A 15,845-nucleotide genomic window follows, 5' to 3' on the forward strand; every position below is an offset into this window, starting at 1 on the left:
TTGAGGCAGAAATGAAGATCTACATAGCATCCCCAGCATTGCAAAGAATAATTTCAAATAGCCTCTGTGATGCTTGAAATAGGAATGTTCCAATGATGAGTACCTTTGCTGAGTACAGAGTCCCTCCTAGCTCAGATAGGATCTCAGAGTCACATGAAAGGGGGTTGCGGTGCTGTGGAGTACCACACATATAATCGTGATGGTGGACAATATCCTTTAAATGCCAAATTTTTTTTCAGACTGTGTCTTAAAAAGATTTCTTTTTACATAGCTTTTTTTTTTTTTTAAATTGTTATTTGGGCAGGTACTGCTGATTAGTTACTGTCATGGTAGGCTATCGTGTGGCCTGAAATTAGGAATATACTTGTGTCACCTTGCCTCCCAAGTGTCATTTTCCTAATATTAGGCCAGTGTTATTCTTGGACAACTGCAACAACAACAATCCTTTTGTTTGTAGCTAACTTTCCATCTAAGGTTCTTGCACGAAGGATAAATTATAAGCTTGTAAGACTAGTGAATTGCACAAACACTATGAACGATCCATATTACAGCATCTTTGTGGCTGACCACAGTCAGTTTGGATCAGTTAGGAGTTAGCTGTGCAGGTCTCCCACATGCAGCCAAGAACTCGGAAGAAGGCCTACAGGACTATTACAGTTTTTATTATTGCTGTACCTAGGAAGTCTTGAAAAAAAAGGTTGTGATCTGCTGCTCTGCACGGTGTGGAGCAACTTAGAACATAGAATCATTAAGGTTGGAAAAGACCTTCAAAATCATCTGGTCCAACTGTCCTCCTACTACCACTATCACCCACTGAACCATGTCCCCGAGCATCATGTCCAGCCTTTCCCTGAACACCCCCAGGGACGGTGACTCCACCACCTCCCTGGGCAACCCATCCAAATGCCTGACTGCTCTTTCTGAGAAAAAATGTCTCCTGATTTCCAACTTAAACCTCCCCTGGCGCAACTTGAGGCCATTCCCTCTAGTAAACTTGTAGTAAATACAACACTGCATACTGATTTTTTATTTTTTTGGTTGGTCCATTGGGGACCCAGGAGCTGGACTTGGCGATCCTTGTGGTTCCACGATTCTCTGATTTACACAGTGGATAAACACAAAACAGCGAGATAAAGCCTTAAAACGAATCCACAAACGTTCAGAAAAGCCTCAAATCAGCTCTGACAGTTGTTCTGGAAGGAGGTTTCAAACTCCCTGGACCGCTTTTGGAACGCGATCGCGCCCCGAACCGCTGCGGCCTCGCCTCCCTCAGTGCTCCTTCAGTGCCCCCTCAGCCGCGGGGCTGCTGCCTCACGGCACTCGGGGCCGGGCGGGCCCTGGGGGCGCTGAGGGCCCTGCTCGGCAAGCGATAGCCGGTGCGGAGCCATCGTTTATCCACGCCGTGTTTATCTTCCGGAGCGGCTGGGGGGTGGCTTTCCGGGGTGGAGCGTGTGCCGGGACCGGCCCGGCTCCGGGCAGTGAGGGAGCGGCTGCGGCTCAGGGAGGTGGCGAGCCCAGCGGGCACCATGAGCGGTGAGTGAGGGGGCTCCGGCCGGTTCTGGGGGGGCTGCTGGGGCTGAGGTGGCCCTGGGGGTCCCCTGAACGGCCCCGGAGTCCCCTGAAAGGCCCCTTCCCGGCCGTGCTCCGCTGCGGCGGGAGCGGGGAGCTTCGGTCCCTGGTAAGGGTCCCCTCACGTCTCCCTCACCGCGCCCCGCTGCTGCTCCGGCCCCCTCAAGGGTGTTTTATATCGGCAGGACTCAGGGATATTCTGAGGAAATAAACGGCCAAAAGTAAATTGAAGCAACCCCCCCAAAAAATAAAGACTTTCTAACGTGCAGTTGGTGAGCCTTGGCGGGGTGACTGGGGTGCAGGCACTGGGCTGACAGTCCATTCTGACGGACAGCAGATTTGTGCTGTAAATATGACAGCATCAGTGGCACTTAGTATGTCTTGAAGCACATTGATAAGTTTTTTTTTCTTTTTTTTTTTTTCCCCGAAGAAGGGAGGTGCTTTAGAAAATACTTTTCATGGCTCTGTTTCTACATCTTCAGTGATGGATGTCATCTCCAACCCTGAGCGTCATCTGCACTGAGAATTGGATCACAGCTTTTTCTTCCATCCTGATTTGAGGCATAGTGAGATTGTTTCCCAAAGATGCTAAGAAAAAAAATTGAAGAGCCAACTGAATTATCTAAACATTATATTTTTTAGGAATAGCAGCCATTTCTGAAAATGAAACCAAAAATGAAAATAGCTGTATTTTTCTCTGTTTTGTTCTCACCTTTGTGGTAAGAAGAAAACAAAATACTACGGAAGAGATGAAGAAGAAAAAAGAGATTGTTACGGGGGAAATTGTAAATTAGCATTGTGAAAAATGCAAGTAGCAGTCAAATCTCTCAAACCATGGAAGAAGAAAGTTTCTTGAACGTTTCACGTCTTAAGACTGTAGACTAGATCGTAATTCTGAAGTTCTCGAGAGTCAGTATTTTCATATGGAAAACCTCAGCCCTTCAATGATGAGTTCAGGCTGGGAGTGGCCTTGTGCAAATCAGTGCCTAAGTCTGGCTAGGTGACTTGGGAGCTCCATTTCAATTCAGTTTTGTGACTCAAAGGCAAGGTGGCACCTCTTGTGGCATAAAGAAAGCCTCATAATGTAGTTATTAAAAAAAATACAGAATTAAGGGGAGACAAAATATTTAATTGCTTAAAAATAATAATGTCTGATGTGACATTAGGGCTAGTAGTCCAAGTGCTTGGCTAACCTACATGTATGTAGCCCTTGCCAAGACCTATGTGAATTTTCTACCACTTAACACCATGGTCTATACTTATTTCCCTGCCCAATTTTAGACCTGAAAATTAAAAGGGTTGCTCCTAAAATATAGGTATAAGACCTCCTTCCTTAATGGCCATTATCTATTTATAACATACATATTTTTTAGCTACGGTGTATTTCTAGTGGATGTGAAAGCAACTTCCTGTTGATTTCAGCATTTCTTAATAACACCTGTTAATTACGTACAACTGTTTTATTGGACAGTGTTGAAAAAACTAAACTTTCAAGGGAAGTTACACAGGGATAGTAGAGTTATATACTTTTCAAAAATCAGGGATGTTGTCAGTTTTATGACAGCTTTGCACAAAAAACAAGGCTAATTCAGTAGGAGGCAGTGGAATCATAATAGTATAGTACTACAAGGTAGTATGTAAATCAGGCCTGGGGTTGTTTTTGGCTTGTATCCTGAGAACGTATTAGAGCAAGCAAAAGCAGTTACAGGCTGAAATTTTACATTTAAGACTTCAAGAAGTATGTGAGAGCATCCTGAGTCTGTTTTTTTTTTTTTTTAAACCATACGGGGATGAAGACAACCATACTCATAAAGAATTGGATGGAAATCCTGTTTTCCTGTACTTGCATAGTGAATTTCTTCTGCTGTATGTGTGGATATTTCTGTCACAGCATGGAGAGAAGTTTATTTTGAAAACAGGAAAACATGACCATCAACAGCGAAGAATAGCAGGGTTACAGAGGCAGGTGCAGGACTTGAGGCTCTTTTTAACTTTTTGACTGAACAGTTGGAGATAAGAGGAGGCTCTTGTTTTTGCTATTTTATACTTATGTTTTCACAATTATTTCTAGACATATGTATGAACTTCCTTTTTTATTGTGGTAGTCTAAATATAGCCTCTTTCTGAGTAATGCTGTTTTTTTGCATTATATGTTTTGTATTTCTATGTGCGTTATTGGAGGTTTTACTGCTCTTCTCAATCAGTAGAAGGGTATTTTGCTCAGTTTGTGATATGCTGTTATTCTTTAAATTAACTAGAGTTGATCACACTCAGCTGGTACTTTTTGTGTATGAATATATGTATATTTGTTTGAAGACTTTAGAAAATCATAAAGACTGCAAAAGAGATAAATCTTTAATAGAGTTGGTAGAGGTTTGTTTTTACGTTCCATCTAATTGAGACAAAAATAACTTCTAAAAGTGTACCTGTTACAAATATTGTTAGAGTACGACATTTTCTAGGCTTATTGCAAAGAAGAAAACCTATCCTTTGCTTGGAGGGGAAAAAAAGCAATCTTAATGTTTCAATTTCTAAGAAAAAAAGGCTTTGTGAATATTATTTTTCATCTGCCAATGAACTTTGTGTTAAACAGAGCAATAGTTGAATTCTGCAGGCTTGCGTTGAGCAGCAGCCTCAGCCAGCCCTCTATATGAACATTCAGTGGCCTACTAACCCTGTTAACAGTGAAGGTGATCTGAACTAGCTATGGAAATCATTGGTCATAATCACGTTCAGTCATAATTGTTATTAGCCCAAATTTAAGTACAATAAGGACAAAACAGACATTATACTGCACTCTGTGTAAATTTAAGGCTGTTTGATATCATGTTCTTTAGTCTTTTGGAACTTTAATTAGCACAGTCATCATCTTCTGTGGGTTTTCTGTATTCTATGTTCACAGTCTAGTATCTAGTTGCAAACCATTTCCATGTTATCAAATAGATACAAAGGTACCAAAGAGATTGAAATTTAAAAACTGGATTGCACTTGGAATACAAACTTAACCCACATAATTAATATTTTCATCTGAAAGATGTTTTTCAGATTGGGGACTTATTAATTACATGCATTTGTTTAGAAGTAGTCTCAAACTTCACGTAAAGAGCAATATCGCGTTACGCCCATTGTCCCAGGTGCACGGATAGCATAAGACTGTAGAAGGAAGGAGTTTGAAACAGTGTGGAATATCTTCAGGTTTGTGTATGTTTGATGTTGCTGTTTATAAAGGGTTGTGTTAAAAGTTGGGATTTAATCATTTTCTTTGTTTTACAGTTCTGGGATTTATTATAAGGCAGTAGATGCATAGGGGTGTGTCTCCATTCTTGGCGATGTGTGCATGATAAGAACGCTGAGCATTATTTTGTAAGACTGATTTCTGAAGTAGCACACAATAGAGTAGTAAGGTTTATATGAATTAAGCATTCTCTTCATAATGACATAACTGTTTGGAAGTTAGAACCTACTTGGTGCAGGGTTTGTTTCTGGTGTCCCCTGCTAGTGTTGAGCGTTGTGTATGTTTTCAGCTGAGTTTGTGCACATCGGGGTATTTGAGTAACAGAACCAAACCTCACACGTCACATGTCTGCACAGTTTGAGTCAGACTTCAGGATCGGAAGTGTAATTTCTTGAGAATTCCCTGTAATCAGACAAATAAGCATTGTGAAGCTTAGCACCTAAATCATACGTATTTCCTTTTGTTTTCTTTATTCAGGCATCATGTGTATTACAGATGCTTCCCCCCCCCCCCCCTCCTAGCCCCATGCTTAAGTTGCAACAAAGAGTTATTTAAGTAGGACAAATTCTTTGCCCTCCTGCTGGGATGGAAGAGAGCCCCAGTGAAGATAGGAAATCCTGGGGCTGGCACCTGGCAGTGCTGGCCAGCAAGAGGTGGAGTCACGTATGTTTGATATCCCTCTTTACTGGAGGTCTTATTGTGTGCTGTTTGATTTTCAGTATCTGGAGAAACTTGCTGAGTTTTGGTAATTGGCTTTCAGTCTGTGCATATATTAATTGAATGTCCTTTGAGAGAAAAAGGAGAATAGAACGACTTTAACTACAGGCAGGTCAGAGATGTTTTTGAGGGATGTTTTGAGCCCAAGCTCGGAATAAGAAATGGTAGACAGAATGTAGGTTAATTAAACAACAAATTTTGTACATATTCACATGAGTTTATGAAGCATGTTTAGACAAGCAAAGTATGGTATTTGTTGTTATGTTGTGTGGTTGCTTGTGCAGTCACAAACTATGTATTACAGGTTTTAATCTGGCAGAAGCTGTGCTGGTAGCTAAATTTTAAGGGCTTTATCGTAATAATAGTTCTCCATTCACCTAACTTAAAACTCTTTCTACAGTAAGGTTGCTTGGCAGTAACAGGGTATTCTTGCTGTCTCTTTCCCATCTTCTATTCTTTTCTTGTGCTCTGATGATATACTACACCGGTAGTTTTCCCAGTATGAGAATTTATGGGGTTGCAGGGTGAGCTGCATCATACACCTAATCCAACCAAAAAAAAAATCTTAAACTAGGTCAGTTCCAGCCTTGCAATATGGCCCCACAGGTGGTTGTGCTAAGAAGCTAGGAGCAAGCTGTGCTGCCTGCGCACAATTAAATTATTTTTGATATTGCTGCAATATACCTTGTATCATGGAACTGCTCTTACTAAAAATAAGACTTTAGATTGTTTTTCAAACAGTATTCCTGCATATTAGAGAGACATTACTTGAAACATCAAAATACAGGCTTATGCCACATCATTTTACTTAGAGAAAATACATTAATAAATTTAATGGAATAACTGGCGTATGAGGAAAGTTTTTCACAACACTGATGTTGACTTCAATCTACTTTTCTCAAAACAGTGTTTATTTAATAATATACCTTTGTTGATTTTTCAGTTTCACAGAACAATGACACTAAAAGACAGTTTCTTCTAGAACGGTTACTGGATGCAGTTAAACAGGTGAGAAATCCAATTAATATTTCTACAGTATACATACTCTGTTTTGTCAGTACTGGCAGGATCTGTCTGTCTGTCTTTCTGTCTTCTTACCAGATAAAGAAGAAATCTTGTCTTGCATACAGTACTACTGAGTTTGTGTATCTGCTAGCAAATGAGTATTATGCAGTGCTTGTTTAAAATTCTTGCATAGACAAATTATATTTGCAATACTTATTCTATGTCTGAGTTAAATAGTAGTATCCTGCAAAGCTAAATTGGATAACATTACAGTAGCAGCTTTTTTTCTTCACACTAGGATTTTAATGAATGGGTTAAAATACAGTAAAGATGGGATTGATTTTTGTATCAACGTGAAGTTTAGCAAGTAGAATTTCATAGATTTTACTCAGTTTAAGAGAGCTTGTGAGGTAAAAGAATGCCTCAAAAGTTAGACAACCATATGTTTTATAGAGATTGATTCTTCTTTAATTGTAGCACTGAGCCAAGTAGGATTCACTGTTTGTTTTCGTGGGTATACGTTTAAAACTCAAAAGTAATATTTTTTTCCACTGGGAAATGAAGGTGTGTTGTTCTGGCTAGCAAGAATTATGTGAACTGCAGGAGTAGTCTGTTAGTGGAGCATGATGATAAAAAGCACTTCTTGGTTGCAGGCTGTATTTGCCAATACTCTATTTTGCACTCTATTTTGTTTTCTTTTTGATTCTTAAATGGACGTATTTCAGCATATTGAGTGTCCTAGTGTAACAAAAACTTCTTAAAATCTATTTATTTCAGTGTCAAATACGATTTGGAGGAAGAAAAGAAATTGCTTCAGATTCTGATAGCAGGTAAAGTAGTCTAAGAAACTGTTAATATGTTTAGATTATGTATCATAATGACCTAAACTATAGGGCACAAAAAACTTGATACAAAAAAAAAGACCAAAGCACCACAAAACAAACAAAAACACAAAATAAAAACCACTGTTCCTTTTGTTTATGTAAACACTAACCCAGGACTCTGAATTTTTCATCTTGTTACATGAATTTGACAGTTTAACAAAGAGGATTCTTCAATACGAAGTTACAAATGTTTAAGTGGCTGTAGAGTTAATGACAAAGCATTGAATTCTTAGGCTTGAACATGAGACTAGTAGGGGCTATTTTCCCTGAAAACTCTCCTAAAATGATTGTGTCTGTTACCTTATATGACTCTCTTTTGTGTAGCTTGATGCTTAAGTGTCAAGTGTGTTTAACGCATACTCATAAAGAAAATTTTCATTCCTTTTTTTCCTTATTCCTGACACATTTAAACCTGTTTTCCTTCATTTTCTGTATGACATGTTGTTTCTTTTTATTACCGCAAGTCAAAAAACTGTCATTTAATTCCTGTTAGTTGCATCTGTTGTTGGATATGGCTTATTGGTTTCAAAGGTTTTTAAGAAAATTGGCAGACAAGAATTGCAGTGTTTCTGTATCATGTTTTCTCAGAATCTGACCTATCAAAGAATCTCAAATAAAACTGCAGGATTAAATGCAGTTGTTTATTTTCCCCTTTTTAATGTCCTGTAAGTTTGACTCTGCATTTTGGGAAAGTTAATTATCCACTGACCACTTATGAATTATGTATAAAATTCTTTCTTTCCAGTCTCCTCCCAGTGCAGTCTTTAAGAACATGTCTAAGGATGTGGTTTCATTGCTTTTGGAAAGCCAGCAAAACAGTTATTTGCTGCTAAAGGGGTGGGGAGGCTTCATGTATCTGTAGCCTTTCAACATACAAAGGGAGCTTGTAAGAAAGATGCAGAATGACTTTTTACCAGGGCTTGTAGTGTGACAGGACAAGGGGCAATGTTCTTAAACTAAAAGAGAGGAGATTTAGATTGGATATGAGGAAGGAATTTTTTGCAATGAGCTTGGTGAAACACTGGAACAGGTTGCCCAGAGAAATTGTGGATGTCCCATCGTCGGAAGCATTCAAAGTCAGGTTGGATGGGGTTTGGCAACTTCATCTTGCCAAAGATGTCCCTGCCCACAGCAGGGTGGTTGGGCAGAGTGATCTTTAAGGGTCCCTTCCAACCCAAAGCATTCTGTGATACGCCCTTAAGGTTCCTGACTTCAGTACTAGTCACTTGCACCACCTTTTTAAGTGCCTGATCATCCAGTCCCCTCTGAATTAATTTAATGGAAGTAGTAGTAATGCAAAAGGGTAACTTGCTGCCATTCAAGTGAGTTTAAATCAGTTCAGTAAAATATCTGGTGAATGTTAGAGTTGGTGCAAGGAAGGGAAGATCGTGCAGCTGAAAGCAATGGGAAATGATAAAGAGGAGGAAGAAGCAACAAGAGAGGAGCATCTTTCTGGATGCTTTTTCTTTCATCTTTTTCGCCTTTCGGGAGCAGCTTGTAAATGCAACTGTAATGAAACTCCAGGGTAATGCTACTCCACGGCAGCTTAATCCTGCCTGACTTGTGGGTACTACTGTCTTCCTGTCCTCTCCCTAGCTGTTTTGGCCTACAGTATTTTGGGAAAGCGAACCTGGAGAAATAGTGTCCTGTTCAACTGGTGTGGTGGGAACAGTTCAGTGCAGGGTTTGCTCATCCCAGGGTTTGGTGGACAGAAGTTGGTGCAAGGGAGGTAGCAGGAAGGTGCAAGTGGGATAAAGGGATGGTGGGACTGAAGCACCCAGCAGTTAGTGACTGCACAGCTGTAGCTGTTGGCATGGAAGCATCCACTAGAGATTGTTCTTTAATCTCTGTTGTTTATTTTATGGGAGATGGTGTACTGACAATGGTTTGCCTGTCTGGCAGGCTGTGTAAACTCAGTGAGATGAAAGTACCTCCTTTGTAGAACACGTTTTCTGGATATAAAACTTTTGTTTTGTGGCTCATGCAAACTGAGCAATTACTTTGCTGCAGTTGTTTAATACTTTGAGGGATGGCCTTTAATATTAATCTTCTGATAAGCAGTGGGAGTTACAATTCAACAGATAAAACGCTGACCAAATTTTACTTGTATTTTCCTTAGAATTCAGTGGACATGCAGAATGATGGATTACAGCTACATAGTTTCAGGATTCAGAAGGAAGTGGAAATTGCATTAATGGATATATATCTTTAATTTTGTTGTGTTTTGGATTGTTACTATGGTATATTGTTACTTGTGAGATAATTTTGAAGATAGGATCAGAGTTTAGATCAAAATCCATGCGTCTCCACATTTTGTACTCTGAGCTTTTTTTTGTCTTTGAGGTTATAATTGTTCAGAGTGCTACTATGTCTAGTAGTCTAGACTGTTATTCCATGTTTCTCTACGTTTGTTTATTTAACATGCACTCATGATACTATCTAGTAAATACACGATGTGTATTGGACATTGCAGAATACTTGATTTTTTTTTTTTTTGTTTTACTAATGGCTAAATTCTTTAAAATGCTGCATGGTTTTCGTGCTTTCTTTCTCAGTGCATGTGGATTTTTAATAACATGCTTCACAGAAACCAGTTTCTGTTCTGCTTTTTCTGAATTGAAAAGTCAAGTAGATTTTTTTTTGGTTGTTTATCTGCTGGAATTTCCGTTTTTAACAGCAGTGGTTATTTTTAGCAGAAAATAATCATAACTGCTCAAAAATCTTCTTGAGAACTGTTGGAATGATATTCTACTTTATTAGTATTGCTGGTTAAGTTTTCCTAACATAGATGTACTGGAAAACATTACGTGCTTAAAAGATCTACTGCCCAGGCAATTATGGTAGACATGCAACTTTTTCTGTCCTCTTTCAGTGCTCCTCCTGATATCCTGTGCTTTTTTTGTGTCCATGAATAGAACTCTGTTCTTCTGGAATGCACAGGCAGAGTCCTCAGCCACTTTATCAGCCATTCTTATCTAATTGCTTGATTTTAGTTAGTATCTTTCCTTCCTTTTAGTAACCAGTTTTGGCAGCCAGGTGACAGCTTACTTAAAACTTAAGTTTTAAGTGTTGCTTACTTAATGCTTAGAGAAAACCAATGCAAACTCTTTGTTGGCGATGTAACTTCCATTGTACTTTAAGCCTTCCTATTCTCTGTAGGTTACAATAATACTCCTGATTTTGGCAAAAGCACAGTCTTAATACTTGTGTAAAAATTGATATATTAACTGAGTTATGTTTAAAAAAAAAAAGGGGGGGGGATTTATAAATAGTATCACAGAGAATGACATCGGAAGCTGAAGATTAAACGCATCACTAGAAAATCTTGCTTCTTGTTTTCGGCATAAAGAAGCATAGTTTATGCCTAAAATGTAAGAGGGACACTGAAATGTTTAATTGTTTTCCTAGGCTTGAATTATAATGTACTGATGCAAGTAACAAAATTGTCAATTAATTGCGTAGGACATTTTAGTATATTTTCAGAAAATCATTTGTTGCCTGTGTAGTACATAGTATGTTTATGACAATATAATTACATTTTCACATATGCATTGCATTAAAAGTAGGCAATCCAGAGTTGAAATACCACGGCTAACAAACACTCTAGCAAGTGTGGAAGATTTTTCAAAGTGACTGCTAATTCTTCTAAATGTAATTTGTGCACCAGCTTTGAATAGCCATGATGAGACTGTGGGTATGTTTTACTGTTTGCAAATAATGAGATTAGTGCATACAGAGGATCTTCATTATACATAAAATAAGGGTTCACCTTTACATTCTCTACTCAGATATTTGGAGTAAACCTGTTGTAGAGAAATGTAGTTGATTGTGCTTTTCACATGATTTCTGTAAAAATTCTGTTGCAGAGTCACTTGTTTGTGTGCTCAGTTTGAAGCTGTGTTACAGCACGGTCTGAGGAGGAGCCGAGGATTAGCACTAACAGCAGCAGCTATCAAACAGGCAGCAGGTTTCTCCAGTAAAACTGAAACAGGTAATTCATTAATCATAACCATTCTAATTTTTAAAAAAATGTTAAGTGCAAGAAAGTCATAAGTGATAAGATTTCTAATGGAAGTTTTGAGCAGTGAACCAAGCTATCAGCTGTTGGTAGAATACTTGGAATCTCGTTAAGCAGTGAAAATGGTTGTTGCTCCTTTAGTCCAGTGGTTAACTTTCATACTGAGCTTCTGTACGAGTTTTGGTACTTGAAAATGTATACTTCCTACAGTTCCATCATGAATAGTATCATTGACAAATATATTTTGACATCTGTTAGGAATGAACAACCTGTAATTGTGTTGTTTACACTCCAGTGGTTTCATTCTTAACCTTATCTTACTCTGTTGTTTAACTGCCATTTTCTGTAGCATCAGATATGCTTAATCCGTAAGTATTAATGTCATTTTAAAAGCAAAACTTACATTGTTTTTATTGGGTGGATAGCCAAGACAGTTGTTTTTTTATTACTTTTTACATGTTTTAAAAAAGTGATACCTTTATTTTTGCTGTTTCACTTTGAATCTCAGCTTCTGTGCTTTATTAAAAGTATGTGCAGGTGTTCATTAGTTTCGTTGTGAAGTTTGACATAGAGCAAATATTTTATCTTCTCCTAACCAGTATACACATCTTAAAATGAAGCGTTTCTTTCTGACTTTCAAAACATGTAACACAATGTGGTGTTTTTTTTTTTTTTTTTTTTAATATTCTGTGGTATTGGAATTGTTAAAATGCTTTGATCTCCAACCATAATTCCACCACACAATTGCATATAATAATGTTAACACTTTATGTGTAGGTTGATATATTGGTGCTTTTAAATTGCTCTAACAAGGGGCTTGTTTCCAGTTGATGATAGGGGGAAATGTTGGGTCTTGTGAGCTGACTTTCCTGCTGATCGGTTAGATCCTCGAGACTTTGCTTTCTTGGGGAGCTGAAATATAGCTATGCTTTTAGAGAAGTCTGGGAGTCTCTTTTACTTAGTAATGGACAGACTCTAAATGAACAAATGAAAAAAGAATCATCTGTTTACACAAGTTTTGCAGATTTTCAGCTCTCCTGCATGCTTTTATTCTTCTTGTGAGTGTTTGTAATTGGGGAGTAGGTACTCTGGGGTGCCACTCAGTCTCCAGGTAGTTTTCATTCTATTTTATCACTTCAATGGGTGATTTGGTTGTCTGTTCTTTTCTTTTCCTCCGGCTTGCAGGTGATATTCTTATGCTTTGATGTAGAGCATGCTCACCTGTGTAATGCTTTCTATGATTTATGCAAATTATGCATCTTTCAATTTTATACATTCTGTATAACTCTGATGTTTTTCTCTTGTCTGTTAGTAATGTAAAGGGTGTATGAGATATCTCGGTCTCATCTTTTGAGATGTTAGTCATCAGATGTACAAAGATGCATATCTGCTACTTGGGAACTTCACAATTTAGCTACATGGCTGTCCTCTGTCTTATTTGGGAGCTTGTCAGTGAGGTGATGTGGAGGAAGAGGAGAAAGTCAGGAAAGTTATTTATGGTTGGGGAAAGGAAAAGGAAGGAAACATTATTTTTACTCCTTAAGAAGCTTAAGCAATGTATCGAAGTTGAAGAACAAAATCAGGGCTGCTATGTAACAATCAAACTGAATGCTTACAGTGACTAAAAAGAGGAGCCTTTTACTTTATTACTTTATTTATTACTTTACACATGGAGATTACTGGGCTCCACTGCATTTATCTTTGCAAGTTACAGTATTTTTTTTCTGAAATTAGTTGCAAGGTACCTCCATATTTTTATCGCTTTCAGACAAATTATTTTGGTATGATTTATATTAGTTTCTGTCTAACATAGTCACAGGTGTCATTTTTTTCTTTAACGTAGTGGAATACTGCTGTTTAGGTTGTATATTCAGCCTTTGACAGTTGAAAAGCAAAATTATCCAGCAGTGTTTTTTATTTGAAATTTACAGGTAGCTCATAACAAACCTTACTTCCAAGAGGTGGTAAAAAAAAAAAAAGTGAGGTACTCACTTCGCATCTAAGATCTTCAGTTTTTTTTTTACTTTTTCTTATCTGAAAATTAAAGTTTTAATTAGAAACTCCAGTTGTAGTTGATTGAACCTATCACTTAAGTCTTGCTTAAAATGTTTTTTTCTTTTTAAAATACATATTAAAGTAAACAACAAAATTCTTAATAGCAGTCTGATTTGGTATCAGTTTATGGCATAGGCAAGAGAGGCATATGCAACTCCTTTATTCTCATATATTAAGCAAACTAAACAACAAACAATAAAGCTACGTTCTCTCTTTGGTTTGTAACGAAATGAGAGTCTCTTCATTTAACCTCAGTAAAGATTATGTGAGAATGAATATTTTAGCTGATTTCATTTAATGATAATCTCTCTTAAAAGTGAAAGAACTAATATTGCCAATCATAGCAAATGTCTCTACCATGAGATACTTACGACAAATACGTAACAGTTGACAGAATAGACATTAAAATGCACAATGGCTGCACAGTTTTCTTTACTTTTTTGTTTTTTTTCTTTACTTGTTTTCTTTTATTTGCATAAGAAGGCAGTGAGTGTGTGTTCAGAACTGATCTCTATGCTGTCTATGCTCTAAACTTGAGACATAACTAGTGTTCCATGATGATTAACGATGCAATATGGGCTATTGTAGTTATCGGAACTGCAATACTGTTAAAATTACATTAACTGTCTTCACAAAATGAGTAATATTTGTGTGAATTGCATAACCAGGGTTTGCCTATGGTACAGTTGTCCAAATTGTATTTTACTGAAATTAAAAAAAATCTTACTTCTAAATAATAATACGTATTGAATTATTTGTTATGAAAATTAATATTGACTGTTAGGACTTGGATTTTCATTCAATTTTACTCTCAAAGAAGAGAACTTATTGTTTGAAAATGTCCCTTAGATCACTATTTTTAGCAAGTATATCATGGAGGGACTTAGGGTACAGAATGTGTCTACTTAATTTCTGTCAGATAGATCTTGATTAAAAAAATGATGATATTCCAAACTTTGAAGCTTGTCAAAATCCCTGATATCTGTAAATAGTCAAAATACCAGGAAACACTGAGTTTCACTCTAAGCACAAGGGTAACATACTTATTTCCTCTATTCCAGTAATATTTTCACTTCCTTCTTCAGTGTTGTTTTGACTTTTGAGGTTGGACTCGATGATCTTGAGGTCTCTTCCAACCTAGAAATCTGTGTCTGTGTCTGTGACTTTTAGCAACACAGACAAAAGTTTTATTGGTTGTTGGAAACAATAAAATAATTAAATCACTGTTATCTTAATACAAATCTGGCATTTTAAGGACTGTTTTATTTTTTAGATACACTTTATTTTTGAGATGCAGATCAAATAAGTTGAAGTCGAAGAGGTAGAACACAGGATATTTGCATGCTCTTATATGTTCTGTGGACTTCCTTATTGTTTGCATGTTAATCTGTCTGTAGGGTCCTACAGTTTGCATCCCATGTGTTCCTGGGCAACCTACCCAGGGGCTGGGCCAGATGACATCCAGAGGTCCCTTCCAACTTCAGCGATTCTGTGATTGTCAGTTCTGTGGTTCCTGTGTTTCACACATTTGCCTCATTTAAAACAGCTCTGGGTTGTTCTTGTATGTGTGTCAAACCTCATTGGCAAAACTTCAAGTAAATGAGTCTAACCTGTTTGTTTAGGTTTATAAAATTGCAGTATAAATTTTGCTAATCTCATAGCTTTCCGTGGAGATTAATAAACAGAACTGTCCCCCAAATCAGCATGTTTCATCAGAAGTCATAACCTGTAGTGAAAACCTCTTCAAAACCTGACTCCGTGCTCTTTATTTAGCATATAGAAAGAGAAACATCATGGATGGCCTTTTCTTAAAACCGTAACTTCATTTTAAAAAAGGTTTAGAGAAGGAATAAATAAGGAGTGGAGGTTTTCCTTTTTTCTTTCCTCAAAGTTTTCTTTGAAGAATTTTTTTTACCTTCCTTTAAGTATCTGCTTTATGCTGCCTAAATTGAGGTTATGATCAGAAGCCAGCATAATATTTGAGGTGATAGTGCACCATTCGCTCCTACAACAGAATTATTTTCCCTGTTTAACTTTTTTTAAAAAAAAAAAAAAAAGAGTGAAGACTTCCATTAAACCGTCAAAAGAAGTGTCTGCATATTTTCCTCAACAGATTGATGTTTTGAACTTTGAGGAATGCTTAGTTTTCTCAGATTTTTTTCTTCTTAAAAACCTGTCTTCCTTAAATTCAGTCTCTTAATATGTTGCAAACTATACAGATTAATAGCTTTCAAACTCTTCTAGTTATTTGAACAATTCTATTTATAACAAATCAAAGCCACATAAACTTTCTTGTTAATATTGTTTTTGAGGTACTTGCAAGCAGTATGTATTTGATGCAATATTAATGTCTATTGATTGC

At 37.4% G+C, this 15,845-nt stretch overlaps 1 protein-coding gene across 5 annotated transcripts in view; it reads left to right on the plus strand.

Annotated features, from left to right (window-relative positions):
- Positions 1-1,426: 1,426 nt before the first annotated feature.
- SNX29 (sorting nexin 29) overlaps positions 1,427-15,845 on the plus strand; it is a 140,284-nt gene continuing 125,865 nt past the window's right edge. For 4 of the 5 annotated variants that reach the window (XM_050713720.1, XM_050713721.1, XM_050713723.1 and 1 more), the window contains exons 1-4: positions 1,435-1,533; positions 6,465-6,529; positions 7,304-7,356; positions 11,277-11,401. In XM_050713720.1, the coding sequence (XP_050569677.1) occupies positions 1,527-1,533; positions 6,465-6,529; positions 7,304-7,356; positions 11,277-11,401 (250 nt within the window). In that variant the 5' untranslated portion in view covers positions 1,435-1,526. Of the gene's footprint in view, positions 1,534-6,464; positions 6,530-7,303; positions 7,357-11,276; positions 11,402-15,845 lie in introns of all 5 variants that reach the window. The other variant, XM_050713722.1, reaches the window with a different exon arrangement.

The sequence above is a fragment of the Cygnus atratus genome, chromosome 15 (genome assembly GCF_013377495.2).
Source record: "Cygnus atratus isolate AKBS03 ecotype Queensland, Australia chromosome 15, CAtr_DNAZoo_HiC_assembly, whole genome shotgun sequence".
In the NCBI taxonomy this organism is placed as follows: Eukaryota; Metazoa; Chordata; class Aves; order Anseriformes; family Anatidae; genus Cygnus; species Cygnus atratus.